We start from the raw sequence: 27,616 nt of genomic DNA on the forward strand, positions 1-27,616 counted from the left end.
TGAGAACAATAGTGGAAATGACATCAGAGACCAACTGAATTCTGAAAAGTGCTCACACTTACCTGATCATGGCAGGGGTCAGGGTAGTCACAGACGTTCTGTGGGAACACAGATCGTATCAACATTTTCACCTCTTCAGGGTAAACATAGGTGGGCTGACGCAGATTCCCCCCACTCACACCAACCTTGTGAAACATCTGGAAGCAAAGTGAGAGCAGGATTAAGAAGAAAAATGATGTTTCATCATAGCTTGTGGTTGTGAATATTTAAGACCATCCTTAAGGTGAAAACACGTTAGTCTGGGCATTAATGTCCCCTGTCCTCTTGCTCCTACTGACCCTGAGACATTCAATGCCAGACGGAATATAGTATATATACAATAAAATAAATCCCATATGACATATAATCCCTTCAGTATGTTCTGGATATATATATGCAGTTATTACGAGTATAAGATGACTGAAATACCTCCATGTGATTGGAGTTATTCAGGGATGTTGTCAGTGTGGAGTGGTAATAAGATCGTTCAGGTGAAATCCTGCTGTGCTGTTTGGAGTGACTATCAATCTCTTATTATAAGACTGGGAGTGAATGATTGGTCCTTACTAGCAGCAACAAGTACTCCAATCTTATTGTTGAAATAAGTGTGGTTTTTCCTTATTCTTGTTGAGGGTTAAGGGTAGAGTCCGATGAGACACATTGTAATTTGTGAATATGGGCTGAACAAATAAAATTCACTTGATTGGCTGAAATAAGTCTGTTTTTGTTGCTTTCCAAAAGTGTCAATGTAAAATGGTTTTGTATTTATATGATGCTTTTCTGGTCTTGATGACCACTCAAAGCTTGTAACATGAATACTGACCAGTTTTCTCTGCAGAAGCCTGTAGACTTTTTTCCGACGGGTAGGGTCACTTCTGAGTCGTTTGGCCGTATGGATCAATGATGCTATCCACACAGGAAGTCTGAGGAGAGGGAAGAGTTAGAATCTGACATGCATGTAGTGGTTCGGTTCTGAGCAGTAATTATTGACCTTTTCACTTGACCATCAGGAAAAAACTAATTTTCTTGAACCTGGGTGTAAGGGTGGGGTATGGACCAAGGCAGAACCCATTAACCTGTGAAGCAAATTTGATTAAAAAGCAGGATCCAGGGTGTTTTCTTTATGAAAAACATCAGGTATGCTATGTGTAGAGGGAATTTGGAGTGTGTCTGTATCAAGATCTGGATGTATCTTATCTCAATATTTGTACTGTATATGCAAAATATGGTGAAGTGGCCAATCAGCCATGGCGGAGGTGGGTGCTCTCTAGCTGCCCTTGTGATTTGTATATTGTCTCTGTAATCCATTTTTCTACATACATGTTGGCAGATATGAAAAGATCCATATGTCCCTGCTAAACTGAGGGAAACCTTTATCTTACCCGAATGAAGAGCAGAGATCAACATATTCATCCATGAGAAGGTTAATGAGGGCAGCTAAATCTGTAAAGAAAAACATACATTACATTACATTACATTTCATTTAGCTGACGCTTTTATCCAAAGCGACTTACAATAAGTGCATTCAACCCCGAGGGTACATACCAAGGACGACAAGAATCAAGAAAGTACAATTTCTTCAAAACAAAGCAAAACTACAAAGTGCTATAAGTAAGTGCCATTTAAGTGCTACTAAAGTGTTAGTTTCCAAAAGTTGTTAGTATTTTTTTTTTTTTATTCAAGGTATAGTCGGAAGATGTGTACATTTTCTGATGTCCGGATGTCAATAAGGAGCTCAATCCACCATTTAGGAGCCACACATGATTTCAAGCTTATGTAGCGGTGTCTGTGGGGGTTGACTGTCTACTCAAGTCCAGTTTAAGTCTTAAACATGCAGCTGTGTAACCTTAAAATATCTAATGTGATTTTAGATTTTAAAGCAGAGCAACTTTGGTAAGAGAGCTACAGCTAAGGCTCGAGACATCTTACAGTGTCCTCAACATCCTCTCTTTGCTGAATTTGATCATCTGCCCTCAGGCAGGAAATACAGACACACAGTCTAAGTCCAACAGGTTGAAACATTATTTTTGTAACTCTGGCCATCAAACTATTAAATCCTAATGATGACCTCATTGACATTTCCTGTTCGCTCCGGATGACTGATGAGGGTCTTATTTTTGGTTTTAATAATGGGTTTACAAGCTCTCGGCTTTCTGTTGTAATTTGATGTATTAATATAAACATGTATTTTAATGTTTATATTTCTTGTAACCAAGTCTGTGTGCCTGTGTTTCCTGTGAGAATTGTTTTCTTTCTTTGCCGTTTTGCAAAGCAAATTTCCCTTCAGGGGCAATAATTCCACTTGAATTTGAAGTTGACAGAAAGTTATTTATGTTTTTCCTCTAATTATTCCTAAATGTCATGACACGTGACACAGTTACAATCATTTATCATCTTTGAGCACAGTTTGTTTATTGTCTGTGTGTGTTCTACTATTTATCTGAATGAGGTGATCTGGGGCATCACTGACAGATATAATTGGATTGATTCAGACGGTATCTGTCGTACGGAAAAACAAACAGACAATTCCCACTGTTGTTAAAATCAAATTTTAGTCCACATTATTTTCGTCATGTCTATTGCTTGAATCAGTCATATTCATGTGACTTGAGTCGTCACCTTGGCCATGCAGTGACCCTGTACCGCAAGTCTCTTTGCTCCAGATGACCTCTGTCCCTGTGTATCAATGCAGTTATACAGTTATGGACACTATATGTACGGCTGCAACCGATTACGACTTTCATCACTTACTGTTGTATGTGTCAGTATTTTCTGAATAACTGTTGAGTAACAAAACCAAATGCCAATCAGACCTGCTGAGAACTCAGGAAGACTTTAATTTGGGAATTCTATTAATAGTGAACACAAGAGAAGCCGCATAACTTTACATTTAAGAAACGTCAGGATAATATTGGACCAAACACAATTCACAATTATTGCCTGATGATTCATTTGAATGACTGATTAATTAAAATAATTACAGAGTTTTAAAAGGATAACAACGTAGTTTGCAACCTTCTAAAAGACTGTGTGCAATGTCAGTCATTTACATGAGTGGAGATGAGTATCAGTCATGATACTAAATAATAACTTCATAAGAAAGTACAACAAATGTGACTTACATGTATCCGCTGTGAGGCTCAGAACCTGCAGCACCACACGACCAGACTACAAGGAGTTAACCTGATCTCAGTTGTTACATCTGATGTATACAGCTGATCTAAAACTGTGTCTGTTCGTTTGCTTACTTTTTTACAAACCTGATTAAATCTGTTCCCGTTAAATCTCTTCAGTGTGTCTCTTTCCTCTCTGTGTGCTTAGCATTAGCTGTGGACAGTTATTAACCTCAGTTAGCTAACGTTGACAAACTACCTGCGACTACCTTGGGTTTGGATCTGTTACGTCACAACAGCGTCCTCCTCCGGCTAAAAGGGGGATAGGTTGGATTTGGATTGGGATGAAAATGTTTTTTAGATTCAGTATGAAACATTGTAAAGAGAGCAGTTTCATCATGTTCATGTGGCACAAAGTGGGAACACTCAGAGAACCGATACCTCATTTTCTTTATTTCAGTAAATTAACTGATAAATTGTATCTTTATTTACCTTATTCTTTCTACATCTCTTTTAAGGATTTTTTACTGTTTATCTTTATCATTTTCATATCCCTTTATTTAATTCTAGATGTGGTAAAATACCTCCTGGAATTTCAAAATATTACGTTCACAAGAATGGGAACACATGTAGTGAACAATTTGTAAGGATTTCATCTAATCAATTTAAATCAATTTAATTTGTATAGCGCTATATCGTAGTAGCTGTCATAATTCGTTCCAAGTGAACGTTTGCACCAAATCCGAGAAATTTCTTCAAGGTGAGGTGTAACGTTCAAGAAAAGACGGACAGACAGACAACTTGAAAACATATCACCTCATGGCTGCTACCACTCCGTGTCAGATGTCTCTGATTTATTAAGGAGATCAACACTTAAAGACTTACAGCTTCAAATGATATCTGACCGGATTCAAGATCAGTCTGAGGAAGATGCAAAATACATCCCAACAAATATCACCTACACCCTACTTTTAAATAAAGGATAGACCACAGCTGAAATCCATCACTGTTGAGATTGACTCCAACATCATTTGATTGAAATATGAAACATTGTTTTAGGCTGCATGTAAATAAAACTGGATGATGTCTACCTTTTAAGCACTTAATACATTCATGATTAAATCTGCATATAATAAAGCAGGTTTAGTGAAAACGAATGAGTTTCTTCATCTTGAGTTGAGGATATTAATGAGTTTGCCATTTCAGAAACAGAAAAGCCAGTTCTGTTACTGTAGATAAAAGGTTAAAATAATTTTGAGAAAAGATTTAAGTAACTGTGTTTAAATTTACAACAAGTCAATGAATAAATATTAGACAAAGATAACCCAAGTAAATACAAAATCCAGTTTTTAAATCATGATTTCACTTATTAAGGGAAAAAAGCTATCCAAACCTACCTGGCCTTTTGCAAAAAAGTAATTGCCCCCTAAACCTAATAACTGGTTGTGCCATCCTTGGCGGCAAAACAACTGCAATCAAGCATTTGCGATAACTGGCAATAAGTCTTTCACATCGCTGTGGAGGAATTTTGGCCCAGTCTTTGGGATCATCAAGATGATTTTTTGCAAATGTGAGACAAGCCTTTGTGCTCTTTTTGGTCAGCAGTGGCTTTCGCCTTGAAACTCTCCCATGGAGGCCATTTTTGCCCAGTGTCTTTCTTATTGTTGAATCATGAAAACTGACTTTAACTGATGCAAGTCAGGCCTGCAGTTCCTTAGACGTTGTTCTTGGGTCTTTTATGACCTCCTGGATGAGTGGTCGATGTGCTATTGGAGTAATTTCGGTAGGCCAGCCACTCCTGGGAAGGCCTTAGAAATGGCTTTGAAACCCTTTCCAGACTGATACATGTCAATTACTTTGTTTCTCATCTGTTCTTGAATTTCTTTAGATTGCCGCATGATGTGTTGCTTTTTTAGATCTTTTAGCCTACTTCACTTTGTCAGACAAGTTCTATTTAAGTTATTTGTTTATTCAACAGGTCTGGCAGAAATCAGGCCTGGGTGTACCTAGTGAAATTGAATTCAGCTTTCCAAAAAATGTTGTTAATCACAGTTCATTCATGATTTATCATGGGGGGCAATTACTTTTTCACATTGGGCTAGGTAGGTTTGGATAGCTTTTTCCCTTAATAAATGAAATCATCATTTAAAAACTGGATTTGTATTTACTCTGGTTATCTTTGTTTAATATAAAAATTGGTTTAATGATCTGAAACATTTAAGTGTGACAAAAATGCACCAACATAAGAAACCAGGAAGGGGGCAAATACTTTTTCACAGCACTGTACATTGGGATACTAGTTTCATAAACAATTAAAAAAATGTAACTCTGCTAATTAATGAACAATGGATTGACTAAAATGAAAAAGTATTACATTACCAATTTTCACTGCTGCTACAGTGTCCTTTAAATATAAATGTGCAGGGTCACATATTTATATTTCTGGCTCAACTGGATTAATATGAAGGCTCTTCTCTGTATTTAGTCGTAATATCAAAGCTCCATTGACTAGGCTTTTTGCATTCAGCATGCATGGACTTAACAGAGTTAACATCCAGCTGTTGTCATCTCAGCGATGGTCAACTCAGAGTCCATGGTTATAGTTTGTTAAACCCGCTTTCTGGAACAGGCCCCGGAACTTCTTCATTAAACAAAAACAACTGCTTTAAATGATCTTTAATTATTTTCATTATGTGTCAGTTCATGACACATTAATCACCTCAATAAATAATCCATTTCATATCTTGTCGCTCTTTAAACTCCACCCTTCAGTGTTATTGTAGAATAAAGTCCATCTACAAATGTCCCTTTAACATGAGCCGAGCTTGAGACCAGATCAGTATACGCCCAGTCACTGCTGTTTCGTAGCTTCACGGTTCCTGGGCCTACTGCTCTTTACAGTGTCTTTGTGTGTCCCTGCTGACTCTCAGTATGGTTTGCCTCCAATAGCAGCAAGCATCTCCAGCCTCTCTGCAGCAGAGGGCATCTCAGGTTTCACCCCGTTTCTTCTTCTGTCCACCATTACGTTGTGCTGCATGGACAAACAGAGAAAAGATTTCAATTAGAAAGCCATTACATAATTGACTTGCTGATTCCATTGGTTTCCATATGAGGAGAAAATTGCATGACTACTCGCACTGGAATTAGATGCAGCAGTAAACGTTTGCTACAAATTTACCAAGTCAAAGTCAATTTTTAAATGATGACTAATACTCTTCAGACAGTTTCATATTTTAATTTAACAAAATGGATTTTAAAACAAAGATATGGAAAGCAAAAAGAAAAGAGCAGTCCAGACAAATAATTAAATAAGGAGATCAAATCAACTAGACAATGCAGATCCTTAAATCACAATCTCCATTGCAGAAGAATGATCAGTCTAACCCATTTGTAAAATTTCTAAAAACACATTTTCACTTTGTTTAATAGGGGATTTAGTGTACTTTATACAGTTAATATTTTGATACTTTTCTGAAGGGGAAAGCTGTTTAAATGTTCAAGAGTTCTCATCATTCCCATTGTATTTGCTTCTTTTACCAGTTACCTCGAAGGTCCAGGGAAGAAAAATATAGTTTTCACTGAAATTGTAACTTAATATGATTACGCTAGCAAACCGATTCAATCAATATGAGTGAAATATCTTATCACCCTAGTGCATTCTCAAGAATTTAGTATTATTCCAGCCAGAGTATTTGAAGCATTAACAGCAGCAGCAGATCCTCAGGAAGACTCAGGTGAAGGTGGTTCAGCAGGCAGAGGTAGGAGGTTAAGTATCAATTAAGCATAATAATACAGCAGGGAAAAAGTCTAGGAAAATAATGCTTATGTTTGCAGTGATACCATTATGGTTATCTACAGTAGTGTGAAGTAAAACTACTCAAGTAAAAGTATTGTTAATTAGAAAAAAATCTACTCAAATAGAAGTAAAATGTAGTTAGTCAGTTAAAATTCACTCAGAGTTAACGTTACTAAAACATATTTGAAGGGCGGAGGAATTAAAACCCTAGATGCTGATAATGAAACATGATTAAAGATATTGAAATAAAGAATCAAAGGGCCCCCAACTTCTTATTGAAATAACAAAAGAATAAATCAACAGAAAAGTCACAGATGAATAATCAAAATAAACTTGTTGATAATTTCATCCTGGATTTAACAATGAGTCATTTGTTGCACACATCTGTTTAAATGTCACTTTGTGAATCTTACGCACCTCAAACAATCTGCACTTAATTAAACTCACTGATGAGTGTAAAATATTGCAAGTCCATTGAGCCTCTCTGGTCTTGCTGTTCATTTCTTTGAGACTCTGGTTCAATTACTTGTTGATCACGGCTGGAATATAAGAAAACCATTCCGGAGCCAAGGAAAAATTATCTTTTTTGTGGACAGATCTGACATGAAAAGAATCTCCTCTGTTACTTTGCTCTGTTACGTCAATCTTGGGCATTATTCTGGAAATTTTTTATAGATATTGCACAAGATTGTGAAAGTACTGAAGAGATCTACTTGGGTCTTTTTGAAAAAGCTTTACTGAAAAAAGATTATGGACTTTTGCTTGAGACTTAGCCTTGAATTTAGCCCCGCCCACAACATTTGAGGTCGGGAAGTTCGGTCTGGAGTTGCTCCGTTGAGTCTGTTTTAGAAGACATCGACAGCGCATTCATTTTGAAAGAGGAACAGAGAACGTGGAGGCGACGCCAAAGCAACGCCCTAATCCCTATCGCGCCGCCGCTTGGCTGTTCACACCGGACACTGAAGCGATGCTGAACCGCCGGGCAGCGCTAATAATATCACCCGTTGATCCAGTATTATTCAAGCATTTACTTACTTGTTGCTCCAACATTAAGCAACAGCGTCCCAACATTTGTCTTTCTTGGTGTTGTCTTTACACAACATGTTCCGAGGATCATCCAACTCACTGTACTTCTCCACTTCAGAATCAGAATCAGAAGTATTTTATTGCCAAGCAGAATCAGAAGTATTTTATTGCCAAGCTGGTTTACACCTACAAGGAATTTGCTCTGGTTATTGGTGCTTACAATGAACATAGAAACATAAAACGCAATAAATACAACATACATAGGAAAAGCAATAAAAAACAGAAAACCAGTATATATTTACTCACTGTTTACTTCTTATTTACTCACTTTTTCCAATATTTTGACAAACATTTCTAAATAAAAATATATGAAAGATAAAAGATATAAAAAGTGAAGTAAAAAGTGAAATGCAAAATGCAAAACAGTAAACAGTGTCCGATTGCAATATGCAATGTAATACAGTATAATATAATATGAGATAATGTGTTAATTTATTAATTTAACACATCCTTGAGGTATGGGGGTGGAATAAATGTCTGAGTCAGGTGGGGGTCCCGGGCCTTGTTGATGAACCGCAGCCTCCTGCCCGAGGGAAGAACCTCAAAGAGTTTGTGACCCGGGTGGGAAGGATCAGCCACAATCTTGCCTGCACGTCTCAGGGACCTAGAGGAAAACCGGTCCTGTAGAGATGGCAGATTGCAGCCGATTACCTTCTCAGCAGAACGGATGATACGCTGCAGCCTCCTTTTGTCGTTAGCGGTGGCAGCAGCGAACCAGATGGTGATGGAGGAGGTGAGGATGGACTCGATGATGCAGGTGTAGAAGTGCACCATCATTGACTTTGGCAGGTTGAATTTCTTCAGCTGCCGCAGGAAGAACATCCTCTGTTGCCCTCTTTTGGTGATGGAGCTGATGTTCAGCTCCCATTTGAGGTCCTGGGAGATGATGGTGCCCAGGAAGCGGAAGGACTCCGCAGTGACGACTTGGGCGTCTCTCAGGGTGATGGGGTTGTGTGGGGCTGGGTTCCTTCTTCAATTATTAATTTAATGTCATCCATGTTGAAGAACTTCGCTGTTTGCTCCGTTAAATGTCGGGGGTAAATTACGTATTCTCCACTCAAGCCTATGTGGAGACTACGTAGTCCCCCGTCTCTCTCTCTTTTTATCTGTATCACTGCTTGTGTGGCTATAGTGGATTGGCCGAGGGGGACATTTAATAATGTCATTGGTCAAATTAAAACTCCAGGACAACAGATGGGGGCTTCAAAGTATGGGTTGCATATTTGATCATTTATATCATATAAAATATGTCATCAATATAGTTTAAGATCGTTTTTCAGTGCGTTTCCTGGTGCAATACACTCGCGTCAAGCGCAAAAAATAGACTCAACGCCGAAACGATCGCTGCACGGCACGAGGCAGCCTTGGCCCAGCGTGGCATTTCAGCCTCCGGTGTGACCCGCACAAAGTTTTAACATGGGAGTGGATGGGAGCCAGCTGTTATTTAAGGCTTGGAGCTGCGCTGAAGCGTCGCTTCGGCATCGCTTCAGCGTCGCTTCGGCATCACTTCAGCGTCCGGTGTGAACCCGGCGTTAGTAAATAACTCACAATGCGTCGCTTAACATACGTCACATACTACGTTGCTCTGATTGGTTGTAGGTCTATCCAATTGAGCGAAGAGGAATTTTATTTCCTGGTTCGGTTGAAACACGCCCCATAATCACAGCCCAATGGAGTGGTCTCAGACTCACATTCTGACTAGAATTGTGAGTCTGACAACGTCAGGCTATTTGAGACTCCTCTCTTTCACTAATTTCAGACAAACACGTGACACCTCCATGACTTCTGCCCCTCATTGTGCAGATGTCCTGACCAACCAGTTGCTCATGCAGCATCAAAGAGGGAAACATTGCTATCTCCCCAAGCATTATTAGCTGAGCATTATACCAGAGGACACGTCTTTAAAAGTTGTTGCTGTGCGGTTCACACTACATGATTGACCCACGACAAGGGGTCACACACTACATGATCTTTTCAATTGGTAACAGAATGACACATCAAGCTGGAGTAGAACAAATTAATCAGCGGAGATTCATAATTTGCTTTGTGCGGTTAATGCTTAAACATAGCCTACTACTTAATTTATTTCTAAAAGGACTTTGCATAAGCGCTATATGCAAAAGACAGGGAGGCACCTCAACACTGCATGCACCTCACCACTATCACCCTACTGTGCGCCCTGACTGGCTGCAGTTGTCACCGATTTGTTTAGATATTTAGTTGCTACAAGTAGAGTCCGAGTCGTGTCTGCAAGCTTCTCAAATCATTTCTTTGAGTCCACTCAATCAGCAATTGCAAACTGCTGATTGAACCCGGACAGGCAAAAAATTGTGTGGTGTGAACTACGCTTAAGCAAGCCACAGGTATGGCTACTAAGTGAGAATCACAACTGAGGTCTGATGATGGCATGTCATCAAACTGCATTTACATGCACCATGTTTTGCTGAGAATTATTTTTGATTCAGTGTAATAACTTTTTTTTTATGCTGGAGAAAAGACACTTACCCAGTATTTCCTACAGTCCTTATATGTCTTGAAATAGGCTGAACACTTGCTCTTATCATAGTTGTTGACGTCCAAACACTTACGGGAGGCATCACTTTGCTGAAAAAGAGAAGCATTTGCAGCAACAGAAAAGGATTAGACATTTAGAGAGAATGTCATAGGCCAACAGTAGGAGGATGTTTGACAAAATGCAGGATGTCAAGCGTCAGTAATCTTACTTCGATGCATGGGTTAATGTCCTGGTTCCGAACTTTCTTTTCCATCTGGACCTATGTACAGACGGACAATATTATACATAAGTAGAGTCAAGCTTTGTATGCGAGTCATGCTTAAATGAGATTTGGTGGCATACATTTTATTATTATCGCTTAGCTCATTTTAATTTATTGAATATATAGGTGTTTTATATTGACACAAATGTACCATTAAAAGATGTAAATCAATAATTTAATTATCATTTTGCACTTTACTTTCAAAACGTCCTTTTACTAACTAAATAAAGAATTAGATTTCATCTGAAAAAAGAACAAAAGAATTCACAGAAATGATTGGCTGATGCACCAAAAGAATATCAAGAGCAGAGCTATTAGAATTTTGGTTGACAGTGAAATGATATCCTATACTTTATTATAGAAGCTAATACATTGAAAATAATTTGTTAATCTGAGTGCATAAACAACTAAATTCATTAATTTGTATATTCAGTATGAGTCATGAGTATAGTCTGATACTTAATACTTTTCTGTCAGTTCCTCCTGAGTGAAAGTTATTTACTGGTTTGACCAACCCACTGCCCAAGGCACATAGATCATGTGATCTATGTGCCCAGGGGACATGCCTTGGGCCTTGGGTAGTGGTAGCCTTGGCAGTGGGTTGGTCAAAACGACACCATTTGAGGATGACACCTCCAAGCAGGGTATTTATATTTATGCTACAAGTATACTGAGTATCAAACAAAGATATTACAGAAACCTGCAGCAGCCCTTCTTAAAATAAAACTCAAAATGTTTAGCTAAGTAGTGTAGAGGAAAAATCGAGGGGAACCGTTGTGACCTTGGGCCTTTAGGGTGCTGATCTGCACCAAAAAAAGACAGGGGCCATTATTACATTCCATCTCTTCACTAATTTCATGCCATATCTCTAATGTATTCCCCCGTCAAGTTTTTTGCTTTTCTGTACTGCAGTTTCATGATGACTGTCAGCCAACGTGGACACAAACACTGATGTATCTGTTAAAAATTCACATTTGTCAGTAATTTCAACCCAACTACAGTGATTTTCTAATGTTTACATTCCCATTTCAGACAGTCCCATGACAACATATTAGACGCTCTTTAGTTCAGGTACATTGAATAAAATGCATCACAATCTATTCTACCTGATGCAAAAACACAATTTCAAAACGTTTTCATATTAAGTTACAGGATACATATGGTGCTTATACAACACAAACACATGTGCACGTTGTACTTCAAAGTAAAAGACAAAATGACACCGACTCACACTTATTATTACAATTAATATGCCCTCATCTTGATGTACAAACTGTGTGACTGGGTGAAAAGCTGTTCCTTTAGTGAACCCTCACCACCCCTAGCAAAGGTACCGTAGCTGCCCTTCAGTATTCAGTGTTACCAAACACGTAGACACGTTAGAAAGTGAGTTTAATGTGATACACCTACACAACACCTACCTTTTATAAATGCTAACTTTTATCCGGGTTAATGAATCGTAAACGGGCCGTGTGTCCTCACGAGTGAAGGTTATCCGCGCTTTTAAAAGAGCACGCTTAAAGACCGCTTCCTGTGTCCAGAGGAGATGGACCACTGTGTCTGTGGCTAGCTAGCTAGGCTCCTGCTCCACGAAGCCAGCGGATCGCTTTACTCTACATGAAGCTAACTAGCAGAGCTACACTAGCATGTAGCCTCCCCTTCATGCTCGAGACGAGGCTCGTTGATGTAACAGCGCACCAGGAAAATCACCCGCTCCGTCACCGGCAACTGACAGCGACGTCGGCCAATGGCAACCTCTGAAAGCTAACCACGTAGATTGACAATCCTACTAGCGAATAGGACTCCTTGGCAGACATGATGGTTTTCCTATCGTCGAAATTTGGACGAAACCAAGTTGAAACGGTTGACAGCGCGTGCAGCAAGTCCACAAAATGAGTTTTATTAAAAGGGACTGTGTCGGACATGGAGGTGAGAGTGGCAGCGCCCTGCACAAACCAAGAGGCATGGGGGGGCGGGTCTTTCTGTGGGCGTGGCTAAAGCCTAGTGCGGTTGCATCGCAGCGCATACACAATGGCTGCTCGAAAGAGGGGAAAGCAAACAATTTTCAGGCCCGCCGCGTCTAGCAAAAAATATGAGAAAAAAATTATTAAAAATTCGGAAAATAGTTGAAAGTGAAGAAAAACTCAACAGAAAGGATGTTAAAGCGTCCGGGGTAAGTTTGATGTAAATTAAGTAAACGGTTACACAGTTCTTGAATTAAAATATCGGGGTTATTTAAATTATGAGAGAGGGGTGAGCTGGGGAAAAAGTTTGTGTTAATCAGTACCCAGTTTGGGACCACAGAGAAAACCTAGGGAGGCACAAGTAATGAAAAAAAAATTTAAATAAATTGTGTCACTGGTGATATTAGTGTCACGGCGAGTGTCCACGAACATTGAAGAGCACGGGGATCGGTGGAAAGAAGGGAAGTTGTGTAAAGTTGGAAACAGCTTCCACATAGTTTATTTTTTTATATAAAAACAGCGGCAGTGCGGTGCTCGCCGACAGCAACGGGCGCACAAGGATTCGGCAATTCTGTCATTTTTCCTGCTGTGTGCACTCACGTTGATTTCTGCCTGATACAGCTACACACTTCATCATAGACCTTGTCAGCACGTCCTTATCGGTCCAAGCATCTTGTTTCCAAAACCATATCACCGAATGCGAGCATGTAGCGGCTACACTCCTCTTGTCATGCTGTTTCACTTTTAGTCTCCAAACTGTATCGCGTTTCCATCCTCTGCAGCTATCGATCCCGGCGACACACGGCTGACACTTGGGCTGTGACCCGCCGGGAGGCTAATAAACAAGACACGGCTTGTAAATAAAGCAGCAAAATGGAGGTAGATCTTCAGGCAAACTAATTTTGAAATGCTGAAGATGTGCGTGTGCAGCCTGCGCCCAACGTGTCACACATACACCCAGCTTGTTTTAGTAGCAAAAGTCAACTTGTGTTACGGTGTGATTGCTGTGGCAGGTTGCAGCGAGCAAGTTGGGAGTTGCTCTTTACAATATGTCCTCGAAGTGTAAAGCTGCTGCTGCGCATAACTCAGTATACAGGGAGCCTGTCATGTCAGCACGGAGCTGTAAACAGGAGCTGCTCGTCCTCACATGCTTCAACGCTGCGGAGCTTCTCCTGTCGCACATTAGTTGTTGTGGCCAGTGTGTTTGTGTCGGCGGTGAGAAAGTAGATCTTGAAACAGTTCCTGAGAGGAAGTGTGTTGTCAGTGCTGGCTCGTGTCTCTGTTTACACCTGTCCTACACCTTAAACCGTCCCCACGCACCATGTGACATGCAGTCACTCTGCAGCTGTTATGGTATGATTTCCATCTGCAGTCGTTTCCATACTAAACGGCTACTGATGCCACAGTTTTATGGAAAAGCACCTGGTTTGGAGCTGATGTATTTCTTGTCCTGATTGTTGTATTTACACTTTCATGCTTCTGATGTCTTGAACATGTGTTTTCTGCTAAATTACTACTATTCCCGGATCTATATGTATGTATGTATAATGTCTTATATTGTCGCAAGATTAACATGAACTTTATAGTTGAGACATTGAGTTATGTTACACTTTTACTTTAAATTTTTGAACTCAAAGCATGAGAATTTTGAAGAAAAAAGCTGTTTCTGTCTCTTTTGATAAATGATTAGTACATACTGTTAATCACACCATCAGCTGTAAGCTATTATTATTATTACTACTATTGTTGTTATTATGATTATTGCTGTTATTACTACTATTGTTGTTATTATGATTATTGCTGTTATTGTTGATATTAGCAAGATCATCCTGAAGAACTGCACATTTTACCCAGGCAAAATATGAATTACACAATATGTGCTATAATAATTATAAAACATTGCAAAGGAATGAGAAAACAATCATAAGATTAGTTTTATTTGCTTAAGATTTGTACAGATCTGAAATTGTTCAGCTCTCTAGAATTTCAAGCACTTATTGAGGAATAATTAGTTATTAATTATTTATTTAGTGTAGTTCTTTTTTATCATTGACTTCATTTCTGCTAGACATGCAGGAATCAACTCTTAAGATTACTCTTCAATAGCAAGATGCTCAAAGATTGATTCCAAGCAAAAAAAATCAGTCAATAACTGAAACATAAACCCTTTTCCGGGTAAAATCTTTAGCTGATAATTTGTGACTTTTTAGTGTGGTGTGAATTTTCAATAATACAATCTGAGAATGTGTGATGACAGATGTCAACGTTTCCTGTACAGTTACACTGGGACACATTTTTCAGCGTATGTATTCAGTAAATATGATATTTATTCTGAATCCCAGGAAACTCTTGGTATTAAATATGAAAACCCCAAAATGTGAATCTGTCAACCTTTACATTGTGATAAAATCACTTTTGTGTGTTGTCAAGCGCATGATTGACCATTAGGGGTCGTTTTTACAGGTGCATTGCAAATAGTGCATTGTATTTTAGGCATACAATCATAGTTTTTACATCTCTGTCTCTTTCATCTGGTCCCTCATCTATCCAGCAGACGCTGGTGTCTGAGGAAAGTGTTGGCACTTTTGAATTAGAAGCATCTCCAAGGCTTTCCTCCAGGAATTGCCTCCTCCTGAAAGTCTTCTGCTTCCAACCTGGGTTCACCTCCATCCACACTACAAAAGCATTGTAGGCTCACACATGTAGGATGTTGTGAAACAGAGCCGTCATGCAGTGATTATTTTACATGTGTATGTGACAGTAACCTCCACAAACAAAAAATAATTTCAATAGTCAGCCCATACAAACAATTTATCATGTCTCACATAGTGACTTATTAAATATAAAATCATGTTTCAGTTCACCAGATTTCAAAACGAATCACATTCAAATAATTAGAAGAAACTTGTTCCCGATAACCCAATTCTGGGGGGCTCTGGCTCAAGAGTTATAGCGGGTCGTCCACTAATCAGAGGGTCGGCGGATCGATCCGAGTCTTCACCATTCTGCACTGGCAGTGTATGAGGGATGTGAGATAGAAAAAGTGCTGCTCATAGATACACCGTATAAATGTGTGTATGAGTGTCAAAAATTGTATTTAACATTACTTTTAACATCATGACTTATTTATAAAAACATCTGAGTAAAAGTATATGATGGAAGCATTGTACTACATCAAGGTGGTCAATGTTTGTTTCGGCTCCTGCTTTGCTGTTCTGCTCCTCCCTCATGCACACAGCATAATCTCTGAACTGTTCCTGATTCTTTACTATTTCTTCAACGTGAAATTCTGAGTCTTTGATTGGAAGGTAACAGTCTCATCAGATCCCTCTTCAGTTGTCTCATGGTTTGGATCATATTCCTTGTAGTCTTTGTTATTTGTTCATTGCTATGCATAGAATGAAATGTGGACATTTTCCAAGGAAGTTACATGTACCAGAGCTGCAAGAAAATAACTATACATGAAGGAACTACTAACACTACAATATTCCAATAAGCTAGGTATGATATTTTGTCTGGGTGGTGTGGTTCACATAGAGGTATGTGTGTGTTTGTGTGCGTCTGTGTATGTGTGTCTGTGTGTGTGTTTGTGTGAATGCAGACTTGTAGGGGAATGGAAATATGTCCATTTGATGGATGACATGTTCCTAAACCCAAACTTTTTACACTTTGCTCTTACTGTTGGCCTTTTTTTTTAAATGTGGCTTTTAATTATTTACCACAGAGAAACTAAATAAGTGTGTGGATGGTGGGTGGTAAATTGTATGGCACTTGGCAATAAGTGCTGTATAAATTAAAACATTTATACCTGCTCTCAGTCTGAATCAAAGTCTTCACTTTTAACTGCTTTATTGTTTGATGCCACCTGACAGCAGCAGGACATGAACAGTTATTAAACCCCCACCTCTTAGAAGTTATGTTTATACAGTTTTAGTTACTACAACAGCCAACATGTGTCGATTGAAACAGGTTGCCACCTTAGGATTTTGAACTTAGTTGGGTCTGTCAAGTCACAAAATGTTGTTACCAAATAAGTGTAACATCTTCCTTTTCTTTTTTTTTTGTTATAATTGACCATACTGGCAACTTAAACCTAATCTATATGTATATAGTATATATAACAGACTTTATTTTGTAAATGGACTATATTTACACTGCACATTTCTAGTCCTATCATTCACTCAGTGCTTTTGATACAAGCCACATTAACCCATTCACCCCCATTGTGTTGTAATATAAAATGTACTTTTTTTCCCAGTTGGGTGGCAATTTGGGGTTCAGAGCCGGGGTTTGAATCACCAAACTTCTGGTCGGTGGACGGCCCACTCTAGCTCTTGAGCCACAGCTCATTGCTTAGTGTTTTTCAACAGTGCAATGTGGCCATTTGATTTACCCAAGGACATATTTGGGAAAGCCAAAGCAGCATATAGTAATCCTTCATATGAAACCGAGGGTTCTGTGTCAGCTGAGGGCTCACAGAGGGACAACTGCACCAAACCCATGATGTTGATGTGCAAAGACAGTTATCAGCTGTCTCACTGTCTCACTTAACTGTTTAATGTTAACATGCAGGTATGAAGGCAAACCAAGAAAAAGCTTCATTGAAATTACCACGCACACCATGTAAATACAATGCTGTCTAGTTTTTTAAGTTGAAACATACGAAGATATATGAAGAAGTGTTGATTCAGCTGTATGATTATTTCTGTAAATGTATAGTTTGTTGTGCTGTTGAACTGCTTTGCATTATACAGAAAGGTATTTTGTTATGTAGCCCACCTTCCTTGAGGGTTTGGCTTCTCTTCTACTGTTCTTTTGCAAAAATATTATTGAATTAATTTATTTTGATTTGACGGTTAGATGTAGACTATACACAGATGTTGATACATCTAATATTTCAATATAAATTGCACTAAATCATGTTAGTTAGACATCATGATGTTGTAGACCCTTGCTTCAGGAAATGTTCTCTATCTGGACCTAAAATAAAATGTATGTGCCTAGGGAAGGAGGGGTGAGAGGTATTCAGTTGATTGAATATCACCAGATGCCAATAAATCCTACACACTGGACCTATAAGGAATAAACAATACATAACCAAACAATAAATGATATCTAAGATTTTATAAGAAAATGATAAAACTAATTAAATACAACAATGGAATAACATTTTACACACTTTAATCACTATGGTGAGTAGATTCAGCAACTGGGGTTATACTGTATAAAACTGCACGTTTGAAGACACAGCTATTTCAGCTGTTTCCTCACTTACTATATTTTTACCTCACTGAATGTCACTTGCTACTGTTGCTACATAAATCCAATTCCCATGCAGGTATCATCATTTGATCTTATAAGATATTAAGAGGTAGCACTCATGGTTCCATCGCTGTTACGTGTAGTAAATAACTCACTCTCTCTCTGTCTGTCTCTCTCAGGCCCCTGAGTCCGGACGATGTTGAGCACATAAAGCTGGATAGAATAATTGCATCAGATCTAGTTGGGCACTCTGTCTCTGTCCATGTAGCTGATCTGCCTTAAGGTGCCATGGCGACAGGGACCCAGGGCCACCGTGACCACATCTTGGAGAAAGCCAAGCTCACGCCACCAACAGGGAGGCGCAGGAGAGCCGAGGGGAAGCCGAAGAAGAACTTCCCCTGCCAGGAGTGTCAGAAGGCGTTCAACAGTCTGGAGAAGTTGAAGGTGCACTCGTATTCTCACACAGGAGAAAGACCCTACCGCTGCTCCCAACCCGACTGCACCAAGGCTTTCGTCTCCAAATACAAGCTGCTACGGTACAGTCAAGCAACAGTATATAACAGGCTGCAGCATGTGTCTTTTCTCTTAATCTTTGGTAACATAGTGCTTTGCAGTATTTAGAATGATGTGTTGATAAATACTAGTTCACAGGTATTAAGTGTTTGTATAATGTAAAGCATGCCTACCTAAAACATGATTGCAGAAAATCTGATTGCTTATACAATGTGTCTTGTGTTCCAAGGCATATGGCAACTCACTCGCCAGAAAAAAACCACAAGTGTTCATACTGTGAGAAAATGTTCCACCGCAAGGATCACTTAAAGAATCATCTACACACTCATGACCCATACAAGGAGGCATTCACCTGTCAGGAGTGTGGCAAGAGCTACAACACCAAGCTTGGCTTTAAACGCCACCTTGCCCTCCACGCTGCCAACAGTGGAGATCTCACCTGCCAAGTGTGCCTGCAGCCATTTCCTAGCACCGGGATTCTTCTAGAGCACCTCAAAACACATGCTGGCAAGTCCTCTGGCGGAACCAAAGAGAAAAAGCATCGCTGTGAGCATTGTGAGAGGCGATTTTATACCCGGAAAGACGTACGACGCCACATGGTGGTGCACACCGGACGCAAGGACTTCCTTTGTCAATACTGTGCCCAGCGTTTCGGTAGGAAGGATCACCTGACACGTCACATGAAGAAGAGCCACCCCCAGGAGCTGCTGAGGGTAAAAACTGAGCCAGCTGATTCGCTGGAGCCCATTGTCTACGACTTGGCTTCTGGGGACATCAAGGGTGAACTCCCTGGAATGCTGACGCCAAGGCTCCACCAGCTCAACATGTACACAGGCCCCGTCCTGGACACAGAGCCCTTCCCAACCCCCACACACCCCTTTTCTTCAAAGTACCCGCTGGGCTCCAACTTTACCTCATACACCGTCTCCTCACAGGAGCGGGAGCAGAATCTAAAGGGAGAACTGGAGACCTACCTGATGGAGCTGCAGAGCAGCATGCCCTCCTCATCGTCTGCAGCCCAAGAATCCCAACTCTCCTCCTCCAAACTTGAGTTGGGGCCTCAAGTTGGCGGGCTGGAAGGAGCAAGCGAGGAAGTGTCCTTGTCCAAAATATCCTCTTCAGTCGCATCAGCCACTGCAGGTGATTCTCTGGCCTCATCCTCCTCTCTGATGGACTTTTCACAGCTTTTCAACTTCCTTCCACTCAATGGGCCTCCGTACAACCAGGCAGGGGGGAGCGGGGGGCAGGGTGTTGCCTATCAACCCAACGAAGAGCCCACGCCTCTCGTCCAGCTGCCCCCCCAGTCCTCTGAAGGCCTAGAGGCTGCAGAGACGTCGCTTCAAGGGCTCCCCTCCTCCTTCATATCCAACCTGAGCACACCCACCACACTGCCCCGATTCCACCAAGCTTTTCAGTGATCCAGTATGTACTGCAAATAGCACACACGCACTCTTAACACACATGTACTGACACGCATGTCAAGCTACACAACCACACAGGAAGAGAGACACTGAAACAAGATGCCAGTAACACATGATTGGTGATATTAGAAACTCCCTCCTGGAAATATAACAACATGCGCAGATAGTACCACATGCAGCAGACACAGAGCTCAGGATATGATGAGCACTGACAACACACACAGATACAGAGCTCTCCACACAAGGTTTGGTTTAGTCTGTTTTCTAATGGTAACTAGGATGTCTTCTTTGCCTCTATCAGTTGTATTTAAGTTGGCTAATCACACGTTTCCCTAGTGATGTCTTTAATAGCAGACAAATTATTCTCTAGATCTTAAATTGCAGCGCAAGCAACAGCTCTCACAAACAGGTCAGCACAGCTCAGGTTCATACTTTAATAGATTTCAGTGCAGCACTTCTCTTTGCACTGCATTACCATCATCAGTACAAAAATCTGCAACACACACATTGCTGGAGTATAACCATTTTTCTGCAGTAATGTGAACCTGTGACAATAAAAAGAGATCAAAGGTGAATTGGAGGAACTTTCACTAAGATGAATGACATAAATGAGCTTAGTGTGCAGAAATTCATAATGTTTTTCATTTGAACACTTTGAACAAACTGATGCTGTCAAGCATCATCTTACCTTTGTTTTAAATCATGATTTTAAAGGACCAGTCTGTAGTTTTGGTATGTTTTTGTTAATTTGCGCTGCTTTGGAGACAAAGACACAGACACACACACACACAGACACACACACACACACACACACACACTCACACACAAAACATCAGGCTGGTCCTTTGATCAATCTATAAAAAGAAGTTCATCCACATTCACATGATCAAACACAAGGTACTGAATAGGAACTACTGAATGGCAGCATTACAGCTTTACAATTCATCTTGGAGAGCTTTGGAGGTAAACTCATCAGTACAAACACCAAGGGCTGTCATTCTCTTGTAATCCCCTCTAAAGACCCATTCCACCACAAACATATAGTTTACCTAGATGGAGAGGTGAGATCATTCTATCAAGTGTGAGCGGGCACCAGGTTCCACATAGAGAACTGAATTGTGATGATTTTGATTGTCTACCTTGTTTGGTTTCTGAAAGTTATTAATGCAAAAAATCACAAACTATCATCTTCAGAAGGAGATAGACCTCTAAGAAGTGTAGTTGGTAGGACTGGTAGGACTAATGTTGGACTGAAACCTATAGTCAGGATTGGGATGCAAAAGATCCAGAAGAACCGTTGTATTTCATCATCATAGAAATGAAAATTACGGTTAAGACGCAAATTAGGTACTGCGAAAAATTATTAAGGTGGGCAGGGGGCTGAATTTGATACTCTGCTTTTATGGCAAATATATGAAAGGATCTGCTCTGATTATGAAATATTTTTGCCATTCTATATGTTAGAGACATAGGTGTAGAATACAGTCATTAAATATGCCAGTTAAGTTTTTTTGTCACCCAGTGTGGAATAATATGGAACTCCTTGAGAATATATGAAGTCCATAAAATGTTATGTGAAGCTCCCACAATTTGCTGCTATTTTGATGATTTAGTCAAAGGAATGGGATGTGAAACAGGCAAATGAGGAAATAATTTATGAGTGAATGTTTCACCGCCTGGTGGTTATTCCATGAATGAAAAAGTTCCAAAACATTTTACTGGTCACAATCAGGTTACTAGTTTGCCCTCTGTCAACCGTCCACTGCCACAAGTTCTGACTTCCTCTGGTACGGCTCCACTTCATATTTAGATTAACATGGAAACTTAAAAGATATGTTAGTCCTGCAAGTTTTATTTGGAAATCTATGAACATGAACTTTAACAATCATTGAAAAAGTAAGTGAAATTGTAAAAAAGAAACATGCTAGACACATGTTGCAACTAAGACAGCTGGAAATTATATTTGCATATCCAAAAAGATTTGATCAAATACATTATAACATTATTTCGTAAACTTAAACATGGTTAAGGTTCATCTGAGTTTTATAAAGTGTGCTACTCACATATACATTACATTAGCTTCCAGTGTTACTTGTGTCATCGTGTAAATCATTGATTCATCATTGGTAATTTAACATCAGAGTGTTACTTTGTGAGCCAACAAGCTAAAAAAAACAACTTTTTAGGAATGAATTGCGTGCTTTCACATTGTGGTGTACATCTTAGAGTCTGCTACTTTTTAAGTGTTACTGAACCTGAACAGTCAACATTGGCCCATCCTTTAACTTCCTCAAGAAAGGCATTTGTAAGAGCAAAGCTGCTTAATGGTGGGTGACTTTAGTGTTTTTGGGTAGATCCTAGGTTAAATATATAGAACTGTTTGAATGTGAAGCAGGACAAAACTGGAAAAGGGCTGAGATTCGCAGCTTATATTCCCTGGAGTAAAGATACATAAAGTTCATTAGGCCAAAGCATGCTTCTTTTAAATCAGCTGACTCAGTAGTCTTTCCGGTAAAGCCTTAAAGGACTGTCATTTCAAAAGCAGTTCAATATGTTGATAGAGAAGACGCACATTCACTGATAGATCATATTAAATGCTGTCCCCACTGCCTTATCTATCAATGCACATAGTTTTGCATCTGAGACTTGTGCTTCTACTCCAAAAGATTTGAGGTGAAATGGACTCATTTAGCCCATGAGCCTTGTATTGACAAAATTCATATTATATATATATAACAGGATTTTATTTTACTTTCATTATATGGTGTAAAAACCTGGGCCAACCAAGCAAAATCTATCTACATGGACAGAGACCACTTGAGGGAAGATATTTGTTTTATGATTTATGTGAATAACATCTTTAATTTCAAAACTTAAAAAATAAGCTTGAATCAATCTTTTTAAGGGACATTATAGTTGGGTGTGTTCATCATCTGTTGTTCTTATTTAAACGTTAGCTATTATCTGCAGTCAGTATGGGCTTCCACCAGGAGGTGGAGTGTTCTTTAGCATTATCTGAAGCATTTGTTAACTCACAGAATTAAAGTTGAAGTTAGAGTTGAAGCTGTAAGTATCAAAGCTCCATCCAACATGACAGTCACTGCTAATTTGTTAAGAAATAGTGATGAAAGGACATGAGCTGTAGCTGTTGTTCACCTCTGATGGGCCCTCAGTCATCAGTGCCTTTTTCCCCTTAGCTTCTTTAAACATGAAGTCAGTCACTGCTCAGTCATCACTCTGGACACAGTCACCCTCAAACTATACGTTTCAAGCAGATGTGCCTTATTTTTCAGGAAATACAACATATGATTTACAATCAATGTGGGAATTCCATGAGGGGCTTTAAAAAAACAACAACTAGATAAATAACAGCTGTGTTTGAACAGATATATTTTTTAATTGTTTTCCACAGGTTAGAGTTACATGTATAACTAACTTAACACCTCGAAACTTCAAGATTCTGTTAATGATTCCAACATTTGTAAAGATGCTGGAATGGTGCATAAGACATGTGGATTTTGGGGTTGTGAATGTTGTTATTCACACCGTGTGAAAAAGTATAAACCATCAATGGTGTGTTGAAACAAGCAGATACTGATTTATAACGTGAAAAACGTTCCCCGGAGATGTTTGCTATCAAAATCCAAACAGAATCAAACATTAAACTACCGTCAACACTGATGCACTGCTTTGAAATGGCATTAGCAACTGCCATTACCTCTATTGACTGTGTTTAGATGTAGATTTTCTCTTGGCTGTAGAGCTGCATTTAATAGCTACAGCTATTTTTGCTCCTATAAAGTTGCTTGATTTGGGTCACACTCATTTGTGGGCTCAGCACTCTGCACATCACTTTGTGATTTATTTTCATCACCATTGGCAGATTTTCAGCTCTGACAGTATGACAGACACCTGAGAGTCGCAGTGTGTTACTGGTAATCAGGAAAACTCTGAATCATGAAGTAACGTACGTGTAGACATAGAATGGTCACATAGAATGCTGAGGTCACAAGTGTTAGGGTAGGTTCCAGTGTCTGTGTTATCTAGTTGTTATCTATGGGCTCATGAGTGTAGTCCCTGTTGTTATACACTTTACTTTGTGCTCGCAATCAGAAGCCAGCTTAGTGGGGCTGGTCATCAACTGAAATGTTTGTGTAGCACATAAACATCATGACTTATTCTTTGAACTAGTTTCTGATTTCAATCAAGTTGTGAACAGGTATTTGCCCCTGCCCTATTTCTCCAGTTTCCGCTAATTTGTTGTATTTAAATCAGCCGAATAATTTTAAGATATAGAAAACATGAGTATACGAAAAATGGTAATTTCACTTATTGAAGTTTATTCAAACCCTAAATCACCCATGTGAAAAATGAATTGCCCCCAAAACCTAATAACTGGTTGTGCCACCCTAGGCACTTAACATTTGTAATAGCTTGCAATGAGTCTTTGACATCGCTGTGGAGGAATTTTGGCCCACTCTAATTGTTTGGTGGGCTTTTTAGCATGACGGGCGTCTCAATTGGATTCAAGGCAGGACTCTGACTTTATTTTATTTCTTTGGGCCATTTTGAGGTCGACTTGCTTGTGGCCTGTGGATCGTTGTCCTGCTGCATAATCCGACTGCGTTTGACCTCCTAGATGAGTTGTTGAAGCGCTCTGGGAGGAACTTTGGAAGGGCGGCCACTCCAGGAAGGTTCACCACTGTCCCAAGTTGTCTTTATACCGGTTCTCACCGTGTTTAGAGTCCAAGAACCTTAGCAATGGCTCTAAAAAACCTTTCCAGAGTACTGTAGATTTCAATGGGGTTGTTTCAAATCTGTTCTTGAAGTTCTTTAGTTTATGGCATCATGTGTCGGTTTTGAAGTGCCTGATGTTTAGATTGAATTTTTTTTTCCCATAATCATGCCTTGGTTTGGCTTGTTAGAAACTGAGGGGTCAAATACCTTTTTCCCATTAGGCAAAACAGTGTTTTCCTTCAATAAATGAAATTGTCATTTAAAAACAATTTATTACCTTTATTTCGGTTTACATAAGACTAATATTAAAATTACTTTGATGATATGAAACATTTAAGTGTAACGACATTACAGAAATTGAAAGAGATCAGAAGGAGGCAAATATTTTTTAAAGTACTAACTGTGCATCAAAAAACTACTGGGAAAGCTCAGTTTTGATTAGTTGCTAATTCTACTCTGTATTTTACTAAGTTAAGGTTTGACAATGAAAATATATCATTTGACCAAAGCTCCATACTTTGGGCACATGATGAGAAGTGAGCAAACTACATATGAATTGAGCAAGGTCAATTTGCAGATGAAGGCCATGAGATACTGCTCAAAAGAGTAAACTGAATATATAATGTAGACCTTTATCATCATATTGACACATTTCAGTAAATTCCCAGCCCTACTACAACATTACTGAATGATGAAATGTGACAAAGGTGAAGTCAGCTGATGTCCATTGTTCCACAAAACAACAATTGTACGTTTTACGTTTTATCTGTAGAACAGAAAGATCATTGTATACTTGTCTTCTCTATTCAAAAAACATTTGACTGCACACTATGAATGTGAACATCACGATTGCAAACATTTTTCCCTTCAACTGCAGCAGTTAACAGATGGTGCGTCTGAGTTACATAAAATGTTTGATACATATATTTAACCCAATAGTGTTATCATTTACCTCACATACTCATCTTGCTTTTGTGCTCCAGGATTTAAAAATGATGATGAACTAGAAGTGTTAAGCTCCCCTGTTTTCTTTGTGAATGATGGGACTTGATGAGACATGAATAGAGTCAATATTTTTCTGGCTTGTGTGAAATATAGAGTTGAATGTGTAATGCAAATCATTTATGGAACTTTGCTATTTTTATCTCGTCAAGGTTTGAGATTTTACAAGTGTAACTAGCAAACCTCTCTCTCCCTCTCTTTTACATATATATGTATACGTATATATGCATACATATACGTGTACATGTACTTTATATAGTAATAATAGCACTTTTTGAACTGAATGCCTTCATTTCCTACAATCCTTTTTGTCTAAAACCTTTATTATACTATAGATATATATTTAGCTCTTTCAGAGAACAATAACATGTAAATACAATATAAATGTTTTATTTTTACAGGTACAATTTTGACAGTGTTTTTCCTATCAAAGTGTAATTTTGCTTTACTTGCACAAGTGTTCTGTGTGTCTCACTGAAGAGGCTTTTATGTACGATTTTATGTACGATTTAGTTTTTCAGAAAGCCTTCTTGACTTTTAAAACCGTTAGGTTAAGTGAGAGCACAGGCAATAATGAAGCTTAACCGGACAGTTATTTAGCGCTTAATTGTATCATCTTGTTAAAGTTATTGTTAAAAAGACAAACAAGATATATGTTCAATTCCTCCCGGGGTGTTTTTGCCCTCTTCTATCATCATTTGACCTAAGTGTGAAATTATGAAAAAATGTGAATTGATTTCTTAGAGGTTTTTCTCCAACTGTACAATCAGCTAACTGCAGTCTTGATTTAATTTATGTCTGTATGATAGAATCCAGAGATTTGATGGGGGAGTATTAAAATCAACAAAATATGGATCAAAATTGAAAGTAAATAAAACTAAAACTACTAACTAAACTGTCCTAAAAACACTATGTGTTCCAGAGTGGGAACCACAGACAGCAGATGCTCTTCGGTGAGAGGCACAGACATTTAGCAAATCATGTCAAACTTTTATATAAGCTTCATTGGTACCAGTGAACTTTATTGAATGTGTATGTAAGAAACACTGCAATACTGCAATTTATTTTGGTCTTGGATCAAGCTGCTAACATACTTCTAAAGCTCCTTAAGGTGCTACAGACCTCTTTTCTAGTTATTAAATGTATCATTTGTACAAACAAAATATCCAGTTTAGCTGAACAGTTGGCATTTGTGTGCCTGTTTGTACTATATAGCTACATATATTTCATTGTACTGTGATTTTTGTAGTCTTTTTACAGACTTGCCTGTAAATTCCCCCAGACGTCTCCCCAGTCGACCCCCTACCCACCCTTGTGTTTTGATATTTGGAATCTGTGTCATGGTGGGAGATAACTCTGAGTGATGTGCACTCAGCAGAGATGCAGACATCTGTGCTGATGCTGAGAAACACGACTCCGTTCAAAATTAGCAGAGGAAGTTCAGAGACAAACTGCATTCCAGCCATGTTGGTTTTGTTATCCATTGCATTTCAATAATGCCATCCTGTTTCAATGATGGACTCATTGCTAATTCTCAATATTTTTCTTCAAATCTATTTTACAAACTACTGTTGTATTTTTATAAATAGGCAAAGTATTTCACATAAACATATATATAACTAAATATATATGTATGTGTTTATAGGTTGTGTAAAATAAAAATGAATGCTGCAGCTTTTATCCATTGTGTTTGAAACATTGACATCATCCAAAGAGGCAGATTATTTATTGTCTGGCAGAGTAACCTGATTGGATTAACATACCTTGCTGCTATGAGGGAGAAGGCCTGCAGTCATAAACTCCAGTGTTTTACACAATGTAATGAAAGTTTAATAAACATAAGAGAAGGATCCAACCGCACTATGTCTGATAATTTCTTTAAACATGTCTACAATTGTGATTTTGT

At 39.0% G+C, this 27,616-nt stretch overlaps 2 protein-coding genes across 3 annotated transcripts; one reads left to right on the plus strand and one right to left on the minus strand.

Annotated features, from left to right (window-relative positions):
• Positions 1–3,953: 3,953 nt before the first annotated feature.
• chchd7 (coiled-coil-helix-coiled-coil-helix domain containing 7) lies at positions 3,954–12,533 on the minus strand. The gene is made up of 4 exons (XM_062379387.1): positions 12,233–12,533; positions 10,758–10,808; positions 10,540–10,638; positions 3,954–6,183 (listed from the first exon to the last, which is right to left on the minus strand). Exons 2-4 carry the CDS (start codon positions 10,800–10,802, stop codon positions 6,079–6,081), a joined length of 249 nt encoding a protein of 82 aa, XP_062235371.1. The 5' UTR covers positions 10,803–10,808; positions 12,233–12,533; the 3' UTR covers positions 3,954–6,078.
• Positions 12,534–12,826: 293 nt separating this feature from the next.
• plag1 (pleiomorphic adenoma gene 1) lies at positions 12,827–27,566 on the plus strand. 2 transcript variants are annotated; one of them, XM_062379385.1, is made up of 3 exons: positions 12,827–12,984; positions 18,217–18,573; positions 18,780–27,566. In XM_062379385.1, exons 2-3 carry the CDS (start codon positions 18,326–18,328, stop codon positions 19,966–19,968), a joined length of 1,437 nt encoding a protein of 478 aa, XP_062235369.1. In that variant the 5' UTR covers positions 12,827–12,984; positions 18,217–18,325; the 3' UTR covers positions 19,969–27,566. The 2 variants fall into 2 exon arrangements, with proteins under 2 accessions (XP_062235369.1, XP_062235370.1); XM_062379386.1 differs by lacking the exon at positions 12,827–12,984 and having other exon boundaries at positions 18,001–18,573.
• The last annotated feature ends 50 nt before the right edge of the window (positions 27,567–27,616 follow it).

This window comes from Platichthys flesus, chromosome 21 (genome assembly GCF_949316205.1).
Source record: "Platichthys flesus chromosome 21, fPlaFle2.1, whole genome shotgun sequence".
NCBI classification, from domain to species: Eukaryota; Metazoa; Chordata; class Actinopteri; order Pleuronectiformes; family Pleuronectidae; genus Platichthys; species Platichthys flesus.